Here is a 13,625-nt window from a genome sequence, read left to right as displayed (position 1 = left end):
TAGAGAAAAATTCAGAAAATTAAACTATTATGTCATTTTTTCTATAATATTGAGTTGGCCAAAAAGTCTGTTACAGATGTTTTTTAAAGAACATTTTAATTTTTACATAAAAACCTTTCATTTTCACCAGTAACCTTATTGATTTGGATATTTTGAGTCTGTTGGCTTTTTCCCGCTGTTGGCTTCTAGTGGGTAGAGGCCAGGGATGCTGCTAAACATCTTCCAATGCACAAGACAGCCCCACAGCAAAGAGTTATTTGGCCAAAATGTCAATAGTACCAAGAAACTTCGCAAACCACTTTTGACAACATTCAGTCATTCACAGCACCTTCTCCACATGCTGCACAAATCTTTTTTGTGTTTCGCTTGTCTTTTTACCTTTCTCAAAATAATAAAGTATTATACACCAAAAAAGATGTATATCTTCTCCCATCTTCAATATTAAAATAGCTGCACAAAAATTCACCAATTTCAATGTTTTTTTAACAATACAATCTAACAACACAATCTAAAGAATGAAGTTAAAGACACCTAAGTGCTACTAGAGCCATGTCCAGAAAAAAATGAAATGGACTTTTTGGCCAACCGAATGTATAATCCTCGTTCTAACCTAGTTCATAACCTTAAGACGGGGAATGGAGAGGAAATCAACCAAAGACAAATAAACACCTACTTCAACTCTGGGACCCCAAGGCTTTTCTTTTCAACAGAGGGGAACTGTTTTACTAAACAGCTGTGCTTTGCTGAATCATAATGATCATACAGCTTACATGAGGAAGTATGCAGGTCAATAATGACGATTTATTTTAAATTCTATTGTGCTAAACTCTCATCTAACATGGTTGAGAAGACTATTTAAGCATACACTCCCAGCAATCTTTCAAAATTATAGAGACTATTTAAACAGTAATTTAACCAAGATATTCCTATTATTGCCCAAGGTGATTAGTTATGTTAGTTGTTCTAAGGAACAAAGTTCTGAAAATCTATTTTAGAATCTTGCTTTGCTAAAGCTTTGTCAGGATTCAGCCTAGTATTTTCTTGCTCCTAACTCAATAAACTGTTTCATTTTCCTCAAAATATTAAATAAACTTCTAAGTACATTTCTAACAACAACAAAAAACATGATACCTGTAATTCTCTACTTTTTGAAATGAAATGTCTTCTCTTTCCCCAGTTTTTCTGAACCACAGTTTAAACAGGTAGGCAAAAGGAAGCTAACCAAGGCTCCTTCTCCCATTTTCATACCAGAAAGTACACTTGAAGGCGGGCCCGGTGATGGGAAAGGCAGCAGTGCCAGCCGCTCTCGGCCCGTATCCACCGCCACCGAATGATTCAACAGTGCACCAAAAATGGTCCAGGTGTAGCACCCGCACCACAAAGCTTGGTAAGCACAAGTCTTCTCCAGCAAAGAGGAAGCTGCGCGGCAGGCCTACCTGCAGAACTCAGACCCTGTCAGGCTTGCTGTCTCAAAGAAGAAGGCTTAATACAAATGATCTCTGGTGATCCACAATCATGGCATTAAAGATCGTTGAATCCCTTTATAAAATTACTGCCTCCATTATTTCATCAGATTATGAAAAGTCATCTTGATTTGGTACTGGTACGTTTTTAACACCTCTCTAACACTCACTAATCTTCACCTTTTTCAGAGGAGGCAACAGACTCAGCAAAGTATCCCTTTAGAATGTTGTTATTTTTCTCTTGTAATTTATGATAACCTAGTTACAGCAAAGGACTCCCTTTCTACTTAAAATTTAAGTTTCTTTAACACTTGACAAATTTAAAATGTAAAAATAAACAGTCACTTTTTAATATGATTTCATCATTTAAAAACATGTAAAAGTATACATTTAAAACATATAAACACAACAGTTTCTAACCCTCTGCTGTCCATCAGGGTAGTTACCAGCCACATGTCAACACTGAGCAAATCAACTGTGGCTACTCTGAACTGTTATAGGCTGTATATGTAAAATACATACCAGATTTTGAAAACTGAGCTAAAAAAGTAAACTATCTCAATAATTCCTTATGATTATATGTTGAAATCATAATAATTATACATATTAGGTTAAATATATTGTTGAAATTAATATCACCCAGGATTTCTTTCTTTCTTTTCTTTTTAAAAAAAAGTTTTTTAAGGTGGCTAGTATTTAAAACTTCTACTGGACATCAGTCAATTAAACAAATGACTGTTCTCCACAAGGGGGCAGCACAAGAGCATGAAAAATTTAATAGCTCTTTTTTTGGATGTCAAGTTTTAAAGTCTTAAATAATAGGGTTTTAAAATAATCTAGAAGGGAAAGAGATTTTTTAATATCAAGCAAAATGGGTTTTTTTATGAAAGTACTTTTATTGCTAAAAACAGAGTAACTGAGTTACATGAATCCCCCCCTCAACCATATAGGAAATCATTTTCTCTTCCTTTTCCTTTACTCCCCCAAATCTGCTGAAGTAAATCTCCTCTCCTACTTAATGTAAATGTTGTCTACAATTAATGCTCTCACACAGGGGAGACCAGACAGGTGCCAGCACACGCCTGCTCAGGGTGTATATGGCCAGTGGTATGTGTGCCCACTATTCAGTCACCATTACTGCTCAGCGTTTCATGCTCCAAATTAAAAAGCATCCTCAGCCATTTTCATTACACTCGGGATTCCCTAGGGTCGCAAACTCACTGCTAACGTGCTGTCTCCAACGTTGGTGGTGATGAGCCCTTCGATGGTACCGTACTCCACATCTCTGGGATTGAGGCGTTCTTGGTTGCGTCTTTTAAATTTCCGGAGAGCGACTCCCAGCAGGCAAGCTAGAAGGCATACCGCGAACACTACAGACAGAATGATGAGGCCGACCTCCAAGTGAAAATTCTGTGTTCCAGGAAAGGACTTCCCTGGAAATGGGGGAGAAAAATGGTAATTGGCTGTAAGAATCACTGTTTACTTACTATTTAATATTTATAACTAATGTCCTAACAAGTAGCTCCAAATCCTGACCACAAAGTCTCACAAGTCACTAAGTGTTAAACTAAAATACCTCCTAACACCTGGCCAATAGCCCAGTCATTTTAACTATTAAGCATTTAGACACAACTGGAAAAAAAATCCATTGAGAACCATCTGTATTAATGCCTGTGTGTGAAAGTGCTTTTAAAATATTCAGTACTATACAAATCTCTGGTACTACTCTTATTAACTTGGATTTGATCTGTAAGGATTGTTTTATCATCAATCCCTTGCAGGCAGACGTTATGCTCTAATATCCCTGGGAGACAATGCTGAGTTAAAACCAAATTGCCCAATCTGTGGTTTCTCTCTCCAATGTACCTTGGATGTCTGTTGCTAAATTTTCATTGATCTTTTTATATCAGGATTTCTGCCTGGGAACCTATTCCTTCATCTGTTCTTTTTACTCAATATCTTCAACACTGATTCACTCACTCAAAACATTCATTCACTGAGTCACTCCCTCATTCAGACACTATTTCCTGTATCACCCATTCGAACATCCATGCCCTCCCTCAAAGCCTCACAAATCACTCAAGCAAATACTCGCAAAGACTCTCTACTTGCCTAGTGAGTTAAGTCGAAATTTCTTAGTTAAATAGTGAAAGTCCATCATCAAAAGGTCCCAAAATTATAACTGTCCCTGAATTTCAGACTCTTCGTGGCGCTATCACTAAGCCCTGTTCTTCCCCACATGGGACTTACTCATCTCCAGGTCCCTGGCCCCTTCAGAGATCCAATCTGAAGCCTTATTTCCTTTACACATCTCTTTTAACTTCCTAAATCCAAATTAATCAACAACTTGGCACATATACTCTGTGGCACATGTCATTTGTACGATAAAGTGTAAAACTAATTATATACAACATTAAATCACAAATACTGTGCCTCCCTAATTAAATTAGAAATTCCTTAAGTAAAATAAATAAATTTTCTATCACAACCTAGAATCTAGCAGAGTGTTCTGCAGAGTAGGAACTTTTCATACCGTAGATAGAATTTTTGTGTGAATGCAGACATTTCTTCATGTCTATCCCTTCTATGAATAATAATTTAACTCAAAAAGTTTAAAGTGCAGTTTATTCCATCAGGTAGCCTTTTAGTTTTAACCATTTAAAGATCTCCATTTTAAAAACCTTCTCTTATTATTCAAAATGTAATCTCTCTTCGACATGCCTAAAGGTCATCACTGTAACTTCAAAAATCACATGACTACGTATCAGTTTTTTCACTTTTCTATCTCCTCCCTCTCTGACTGACATTTCTGGCAATGGATGCATGTTCCCAGTAGCTTCTCCTACTCCACTTTTTTTGGTCATTTCTTCTTTTGTCAGTGCAAAATTAAATAAATATGCCTATTAATAATGGATGACACATAGCAAGCAAATTTGGCTTGGAGTTAATCTACAAAAACTAAAGTATATTAATATTTCTAAGGACTTCGAGGTAGCAATTTTGGGCTCATTTTATGGGGAACCAGTTTCAGAGGAGGACTGACCTCTGTTGGCTATGGAATCCGTGTTGAATATAATAAAGAGAAGATTCCACATCACCTACAAGGTTCACATGAAATCTCACACAGCTGCAACTTTCAGTGATTGGTCACTGGGACTCAGACAATGACGGAAGAGGTTAGTGAGCCACTCTTTGTCTCCTTCCTTATAAAGAGGAACAGGTATTCCACACAGGCACCTGAGTCTTATGTCCCAATGTCCTCCCTACCCACTCAACATAGAGATGAGCATTCACTAAGCAGGATTTTTTGGGGAAATTATGAATGGCATCATGGCTCATTAACTGAAAAGGGTATCAGGAGCCACTCCCTTGCTCATGGATACTAAGGGAGATACAGTTGGCCAAGATGTCCCCAAGGTAGACATCACCTTGCTGACTTCCCCAAAAATGTGCACCCTCCTTTTAGATTCCAAAGGCTGTGCCTTTCTCTTGCTCGTCTCCCTTGTTGCCCACTGCCTCTGGTTCGAAGAGCTGGAGGAGAGCCCTGTAGCTACTTACATCTTTAACCCACACAGAACCAGCACAACACTCACAAAAATCCTCTATCTAGAAACAGAAAAGGCCATGGGAACCTTTAGTGGGCAGCTGGGCCGTGATGTTCCTGTTGCACCAGTCCCCCTGGCAGCACTCCACGGCTTGGCCAGGTGATGGCGGGGTCTTACAGGTCATCTTCCCCTGCTCGTAGACCTGGAAGCAGCCTTTCTGGTAGACGTGGAAGCCGTCATTTATGCTCAGTGAGGAGAAGCACTGCTGGCCTTCACAGTGGTCCTCGTTCCCACAGGAAAGGCCTTCACACACACACATGTACAGTTTGGGGTTGACCTTGGGCTTCTCATCTGCAAGAGGATAGAGAAGAAGGGGGAAAAATCACTGAATGCATTTTACACCATTGGGGAAATCACGCAGTTTCTCCAAGACCATGATAAACACATTAACCAAACAGAAAGACAAGCTAAGCATCAGCATTGGCCATGATGTCCATATGCTGTTATCTTGTACCTGTAACTTGACCAACTACCAGATAATAACCAGTTTTCAATACAGGAACGCACTTCTGTAAGCACTGTACTCTTTTAGATCCCACTAAGCCAAAAGCTGGTTATCATCTGTCCACGTGCCTCTGAAAATGAACTTCTCCCCCTGTGGTTTTCATGTTATCTTTGGCCTGATGGGCTCTCATCTCCCAATTCTTGCATCAAAAATTATGCTCCTCTCTTTTATTTTATGGAAAAAATAAAAGAACGTTACTAAGTACATGGCGGCTGTCAACACCAGTTCCTGCTAACTCCATACAAATCTCCCCCAACCAGTGACACAGTGTTAATGGTGCTACTGCTACCTTCTGCTCCAGAAATACACCAGTATAAAAAGGGTTTACAAGTCTATAACTACAAATCCAGATTATCAATATTTTAAGCTAGATGCCTAAACTAATTTTCAATGGCAGTAATATTGAAGTCTTTACACCAATTACAATAGAAGTACATCGCTGCTTACATATTTTCGACAGAAAACCAGTTTGGTGTCAATTACTGAGGATGTGGGCACAAGAAGATAAAAGGAGCAGAACGATGCCTGAACGATGACGTTACAGAAGGGACCCAAGGCACAGCCCACACCTGGTGGGTCCAAGACACAACCTGAAGAGGCAAAAATGTACCATCAGAGAAGCATGCCCAAGCAGACCTCCTAACCGTCTCCTAAAAACATTCATTTGCAGTTTCGTTTTGCAAATCACTCGCTCTTTTCCCTTCCCTTGTTAGAATGATTAGTTTTGAGTTGCTGGTCCCAACAGTTTCCACTGGCTGGGAAGGGCAGTGAAGATGCAGTATGGACAGCCGAGTCCCGGAAGCCACTGACTAGCTAACCGAGGCCACCCACCAAAGCACTGTCCATAGAAGGAAATCAGCTTTCAGAGCTTCCTGGGAAGGTCTAAGGCACAGACAGTCTGCTCTCTGATCCTGAACCCTCTGTCACAGGCCCGGGAGGGACCACTTTTTTCTTAAACTAACAGGTTGGGTGGCTATGCTTAAGAGACCTTAAGTTAAAGTCTTTGAAAATGTCAAGTTCATTTACACAGATCTGTGTGGGTGCATGCAGAGATGTGGGTTATCTCAAAAAGAAAAAAACATTCTTAATCTTCCCTCTTCACGGTGAAAATAGTTCACTGCCCACTGTAATGTGGGTGCCTCATCCCACAGAGCAAGTGCATGCAGACACACAGACACGGGCCTTCTATTTATAATTGACTTGCTAGTTCTTTTGAAAACCACAAGGGGCTCATCCAAAGTAAAGTCATGCCTGAAAGCCGAAAATCCAAAATAGCCGCTGACAGTATATGTATGTCACCAACTCACCCCTGAGAATCAAAAGCCCTCAAACATTTTTAATGAGCAAAAACTTTAATGAGCCAAGAAATAGTCTTTATTTTCCCTGCCTAGAGAAATTGAAGAGAAATTCCAGCACCAATCTATTTCTATGAGGATGAGAAACATATATATCTGTTGACATAATCCAGCAAAAAGTTTACACTTGCCAAAAGCAAGTTGAAAGATAATATTTCTCGGGAGTCTAGACATGCCTGTCACTCTTGAATGGCACAAAGCAGGCTGAGGGCTGCCAACTATGCTGCCCAACAGGTGACGATTCTTCAGAGGGAAATGGATGGGCAGAGGGAGGGGGAAGAGTTAATGGTGTCGTATTGATTTGTTTGTGATCTACAGAAGGGAGTAGAAAGACTGTGTTTTTAAACTATGCAATAATGTAATTTATGTACACTCAAACCTAAGCATCTATTTTGAAAACATAGATATCTTTTAAGGACCATATATACCCAGGGGTAGGTCGATGCTAGTTGGGGGCTGAGGGGTCAGTGTCATGACGAAAGGGTAAAATAATAAAATAGGAGATCAGCTGTTCATAGACTGATAATGGATTAAAGAGTGCAAATTACCGAACTCATTGTACCTACGGTCCACTAGGAATAACCCTAAACAGTGTAGTTGACCCTCTGCATCTGCAGGTTCTGCATCCACAGATTCAACCAACTGCTGACGGAAAATATTTGGAAAAAAGTTACGTTGTTGCTGATGTGGACGCACTATGTAGTTAAGTCTACCATGTTTGCATGTGTACTGAGCATGTGCAGACTTTTCTCTTGTCATTATTCCCTAAACAATACCGTTTAACAACTATCCATAGCATCTACACTGTATTAGATATTATAAGTAATCTAATGATGACTTAAAGTGGATAGGAGAATGAGCACAGGTCACATGCAGGACTCTGCCATTTTACGTAAACGATTTGGGCATCCCCAGATTGGTGGGGTCCCAGGAGCAATCTCCAGAGGCAACCAAGGGACAACTGTAACTGTAGACCATAGAAGGCTCACTTCTATGGAAATGGATGGTCCAGAAGACCAAAGAATTAATGATACTTAGTGATTCTAATTAAAAATGTCAAATTGAAAAAGGAAATAACACCATAGGCCCAGGCTGGACAGCTCAGGTGGTCAGAGTGTCATCCCACTACGCCAAGGCCACAGGTTTGATCCCTGGTCAGGGCACAGACAAGAATCAACCAAATTGAGGTTCTTGCTCCCCTTGTTCCCTTCTGTCTATAAAAATCAATTTTGAAAAAACCCAGTAACAATTTTTCTAACGTGCTCTCTGAGTGAAGTCTACTATTAAAGCTCCAGCCCAAACTGAAATCTAGGTCCTCGGATGCACGGAGGGACACAGCTTTCCGAGGTCCACAGTTTCTAACAGGACACGGGGGCAGAGTGGCAGAGGTCTGGATTGGAACGTAGAGACTTCTGTCCAGAATTGAACAGCCCCAAGTAAATAAGGTCTTTAGTAAAACTCAACTCACTACACCCACTATAAGGTCATAAACTAACACAAATCCACTTATCAAATACTCTCCTTGAATCTTTATATCCCTACAGTAGCTGAGTACAGATGACCAGGGTTAACTACGTTTCAGTCAGTCATTCTTCTCAGTAAGGTGTCAAAGAAACAGGGTTTTCATATCCTCCCCTCCACAATTAAGAAAAAGAAAAAACAAACAGGAAGAAAGACAGCCATTAATGATCTGTAATAATTAACTCAAATCTCCGATATGGAGGAGCCATGAGCTCGCTCTAATAGTTAGCTAATGGAAAAATACAAAACTTTCACCAACTTTTTCTTATTTTGCTTTCATCCTCTTAATTGGTATATCCCCACATAACTAACTAGCAGGGCTCTCCATGCATCTATTTTGCATATATAGCCAAATATAAAAACCCTAACTTCACAAGAATGTGGAAATGACCACAAGCACTCCTCACACGCCTGTACACACGTGTACACATTATTAAACGCCACTTCAGCAATTTTATCCAACAAAGTACATTAGTCAAAGAGATGCCAAAAGGACTTTCTGAGCTAGGATTACTCATTCAACAAAGAAAGTTAAAAGCAAGGTAACAGCACTTTCAGATCTTAATATCCACAATTCAAAGGAACACAGCAGGTCCCAGAATGCCCGTGACTCACTGTTTTAGTCTTGTCAGAATTTAGGAATATCCATAACATGTGTGGGCCTGTGGTATTTTATTTGGGACAGGATTGTGGTGGGAGGGGCGTGGGGGTGTGAGTTATCACAAACCCCTTGTAGGGCCAACGGTAAGTTTCTACGGCTCTGTAATCTTTCAGACTGTGCCATGAACACAGGGCACATCGGGGAAAACCAAGGCACGGATGCGCCCTTTCTCTGACTGATTTCCACCCCACAGACGGGAGGCGGCACATCCGATAGGAAGGACGTTACACTTGCCTATGCAAATAACCAGGAAGTGTCCCGGCAGAAGCAGCAAGTCTGCTCCACCTAACTGACAGTCATTTAAATAATTCAGCAATTTAAATGCCGAGCCAGAGGTATTCCCTGTCTGAGGAGCTCCCCACACTGTTTGTTCTCGGAGGCACCTCCCAGCATTACTCAGTGTTATGTCTGGCACGGTGTGCCCTTTGCACCACCGGTGCCCGTGTGAACACTCACAGCCTGGGTCTGGCTGGGAGCAGCGGGGCGTTCTCCGTGCCGCTCGGGAGGATGCAGTGCGGGCTCCTCAACCGGAGGCACGGGCTCAGAATCCAAGGGGTTCACCACGGCCAAACCTTTTAAAATATGTTTTTTTGTTCAGGGCGTTACCTCACCATCTAGGCCCGCCTCCTCCACACGGCCTGATCCCACTGGACAGAAGAAGCAGCAGAGCACAGAGGGCCGTGGGCTTTCTGAGACTGTCCACAGTTTGGGGTAATCTTGTCCTTCGTTGTAAAACTGTTCGCATGTATGTTTTAAATGGGACTTGAGCGGTCCAGGCACAGCCGGATGGACGTATCCCCAACCTTCTCCCTCTCTGTCCCGCCCAGCCACGTACTCCATAATACTGTAAAGCATTTAAACTGATTATCATTCCAAATGGTGCACAAAACCCCATGCTTCCCACTAAAGTCTTTGACACAACAAACACACGAGAAAATGCTGCAAGTCAACCAGCCTCTAACTGTGATCCCAGGGGCCGGCAAGAGGAGCAGCCTGCATTTCTTATCAGCTCACCTCAAAGTAGCACAAAAAACCATGCAGCTACTGGACAACTGTTATAAAGTCCAAGAGCTCAGGCCTTTGCAGGCTAAAAAAGGAACCCCAAATACCCCTGGACCCCTTCCAACAGTATAAACGATCCATTCATTCACAAAGACAGCTTATATTAGGCTTATGGAGATGGGAGACCTTCCATCATCTCCTAATCCAAAAGTACAGTTTGGCACCTCTCCAGAATCTGAAAGCATCTGAGGTCTCTGGCATTAAACAAAGGCTTAAGGCAGGATTTTGCAATGCCAGCAAACCTGCTCTTAAGACAGAAACACAAAGGTCCATCCAGAATGCCCCGTGAAGGGCATCTGATGGACTGGCAAGCAGGCCAGCTACAGGCTCACAGTTAAAATATACTAAGTGCCTAAATACTCTGATGATAAAACACTCATTCAGGGAATCCAAAGCACACTTCTTTCTGATCAGAGAAGCTGATACTTGGTGAAGTTGTAAAGCCGAGAAGAAAATGTGTTCTAGGAATTGAGAGAGGATAGATACATCTGAATGAGATCACATTAAATTTGAATAACAACAAAAACAATGGTTTCAGGATTTCCAAGATTCTGAATTCATGATGCCTGCACTCCAAATATGTTCTTCCTCAAGGTTCCCTAACTCAGTAAATGCTGGCTCCATTCAGATGCACAAACCTGATGCTCTCTGGTTTCCATCACTCTCAAAATAGACAGTCATTAACCTGGCCCACAAAAGTCCTGGTTGGTCTCCTCTCTGCCTCTTCAGCCTCCATCCTACCCCCTCCACCCCACTCTACCTGCCTCTCCCCCCACACCCCCAGATCCCCCCAGTTCTTAGAAGGCCTCCTCCTGCCTTGGGACCTCAGGTTCCTGGGTGTGGAATTCCCTCCACCTGAATAGCTTAGCTCCCTCCCTGTCAACACCACTACCCTCCTAGTTAGTACCTATCAGCCCCTCAGATCCTACATGTCATTTCTCAGAGAAGCCTTTGTTCACACACCCAAATTTAAATCCAAAACCACCTGTATACACTCACAAACATGCCTGTATGGCTGCTGAATGGCCAAGTCTCTCCTGCAGACTGTGCGTACTATGAGTGTAAGGACCCAGCCTGACATGCTCACCATTCTATGCCCTGCAGCTGCCTCAGTACTTGGCAGGAGCACCAGCCTGATGAATATTTGCTTCAGAACAGATTTTCTTTTCACAGAAAGAATTTAGAGGTGGGAAGAGACATGATGCTGGTTTTCAGAGCAGACTGAGCCTATAAAGTCTTTAAATGTCAGCAGAGATCTTAAGGCGAGGCTTAGTCACCGAGCCAGCGTGTCTGTGCAGACTACGTCTTCCTAGCGGGGCTCGCCACAGCGCCACATCTGTTCACCTACTCGGGCTCACACCTGTAGTAGGTTTCTTAGTTTGCTTGTGTGTTTGCTACAAGAAAGAGGTAAAACATAAGAGTTCCTAAACTGGGGATTAATACATTATAGAACAGTAGAGCTATTAGGAGTGATCCTTCCTTGGACAGCTGATTTTGAGGACTTTTAGCTTCTACAGTCAAAACACTGACTCCAGTCAGTTCAGCGGGGTCGTGCAGAGCTGCCTGTTCAGCAGCGGAAAAGGTGCCCCCGGTCTTCGCTGCCATTTTTCTCCTATCAGTGAAAATAATGGCATTTTGCAGCAGGGAGTGAGGAAGAGTGAATTACATCATTCTCCCCTTCTTGCTTTGCTGAAGGTGATAAGGATTCCAAAGTCATACTGCATTTGAACTGCTAAAGCTGAGAGAGAAAAAAAAATGCCATCTGTTTATTTTGTGTCTGGGCTGACTCCTTGTCTGTGAAATAATCCCTGTAAATTAAGCCTATTGCAGCAGCCACACCTTCTATTTCAAAGCCAAAAACTTCAGTCTGTGTTTAAGTGACTAACAAGTTAAAGAACATTATGGGGTATGGACCTAAGACAATATTAGTCTGTCTTTTCTGTGCTTTTTATGATTCCCTGAATACAGCAAAGACTTGCCTCTGACTTATGCACCATGGTCTATGAAGCAACTCCTTAATATGAAGAAAATAATGACCACCTTCTTCATTTACTCTCCAAACTTCTTGAATCTCTGCTTCAGAGAAGCCAACTATTTATTATAAGGCCTCATAGAGATTACCTACTGAGGAATTCTTTGAGAGACTGGAAAATACCCTCACCCCACCCCAGACACTGACAATGCGTGTCACAGTCAGAGTACCACGGTCTGAAGGGAGAAGGGGGAGATCCCCACCCCCCACCTGGTGGATGACACACATTTCCCATAAGTCACTCCTCGTTTAGATTTAGAAGAGAACCAGTGCTACGGTACCCCCGTACAGAATGTCGCTGGTGAGGTCTGTCCTTCTCCATGTGGGAAGAGGTCTTCCTGACACTGGCTGTTCCCTGCCCCAGGGGCAACTAGGGAGCTCAGGGCTGCTCCGGGGAAGGCTTCCTACCCAGGCTCTAGAGGGAGAATTTTGGTTTTACAGGAAACCTTACATGAGGGCTCTAGATGGGACGGGGCAATGGAGAAGCAACTCCGATGCAACCCCAGTGCCCAGCTCCCGCCTCTATTTCCTCTCCCGTGCTCTTCCCTAGCCCCTTTTCTCCGGGGTTCAGGGATCTGGCCTCCAAGGTTGACGATCTTTTTGCTCTGCTTACCATCTGCAAGCCGCCACCACACCCTTTCAGGAAGCTTTCAAACCACAGAGATAAACCCTCAAAGATGGGCAAGGCTCCAATTTGTTGAACAACTGTCTGATAACACCAGCCTGCAGGCATGGTGGCAGCCAAAAGCTAAAGGTAAAAAACGTCCGGAATTAGTTAAATTCCTCCTCCCTGGCTCCCTACCCTACCCAGCTCCAGAGAAAGCGCAAAGAGGAAACAAGGGATTTTCTAGACTCTCTTCTTTCTTGCTCAGATGAGGGAACAGAGAAAAAGATACTCAAGAGTAAAAAACTTTGCAGAGCCCACGCCTCTCTGATATCGCTGCTTCCCGACCCCTGATTGCCCAACTCAAGTCCCAAGGCCCTGGGAGAACTCCAGGGGAGGTTAATGGAGAAAGGGATCCCCCGCCTTCGGTCCCATGAATGTGCAATCCCAAGCCTTGTGCATATGCATTTCAGTCATTATAACTTGGTATTTGCTATGGTTTCTTCTCTCCCTCATCGGTCTAATTAATATGGTGCACAAGAATTCATTAACTCCCAAATTTAATACCCTTAAGAAGGGTATTAGTGATAAGATCCGATCATTAGCATGAGCAGGTTGAGTGTGAGTCATTTTGAGCTTCTTTTCTATCCCCGAACCAACAGAAAGTCTCCCGGTGTCAACACTTAAGGTAGAAACCCAAAGCATTTCTTCATAGTGCTATGAACCTGACTGGCTTTTCGAACACACACTCCCTCACTCACAATCTCTGTGGCAGAGCACACCATTTCCAGCTTCCACAATAATCTTGGGCCCTGGC

General features: G+C 42.5%; 1 protein-coding gene across 2 annotated transcripts in view; it reads right to left on the bottom strand.

The window, feature by feature from the left end:
- The window catches only part of ACVR1 (activin A receptor type 1), a 137,106-nt gene that overhangs the window by 39,965 nt on the left and 83,516 nt on the right, over positions 1-13,625 (bottom strand). For both annotated transcript variants that reach the window (XM_037138326.2, XM_037138327.2), the window contains 2 exons: positions 5,096-5,359; positions 2,685-2,896 (listed from right to left, as the gene is read on the bottom strand). In XM_037138326.2, coding sequence (XP_036994221.2) covers positions 2,685-2,896; positions 5,096-5,359 — 476 coding nt within the window. The remainder of the gene's footprint in view (positions 1-2,684; positions 2,897-5,095; positions 5,360-13,625) is intronic.

Source organism: Artibeus jamaicensis, unplaced genomic scaffold (assembly GCF_021234435.1).
Source record: "Artibeus jamaicensis isolate MK-2021 breed Jamaican fruit bat unplaced genomic scaffold, CSHL_Jam_final contig_1832, whole genome shotgun sequence".
Taxonomy (NCBI): domain Eukaryota; kingdom Metazoa; phylum Chordata; class Mammalia; order Chiroptera; family Phyllostomidae; genus Artibeus; species Artibeus jamaicensis.
This window is presented reverse-complemented; position numbering and strand designations above follow the sequence as displayed.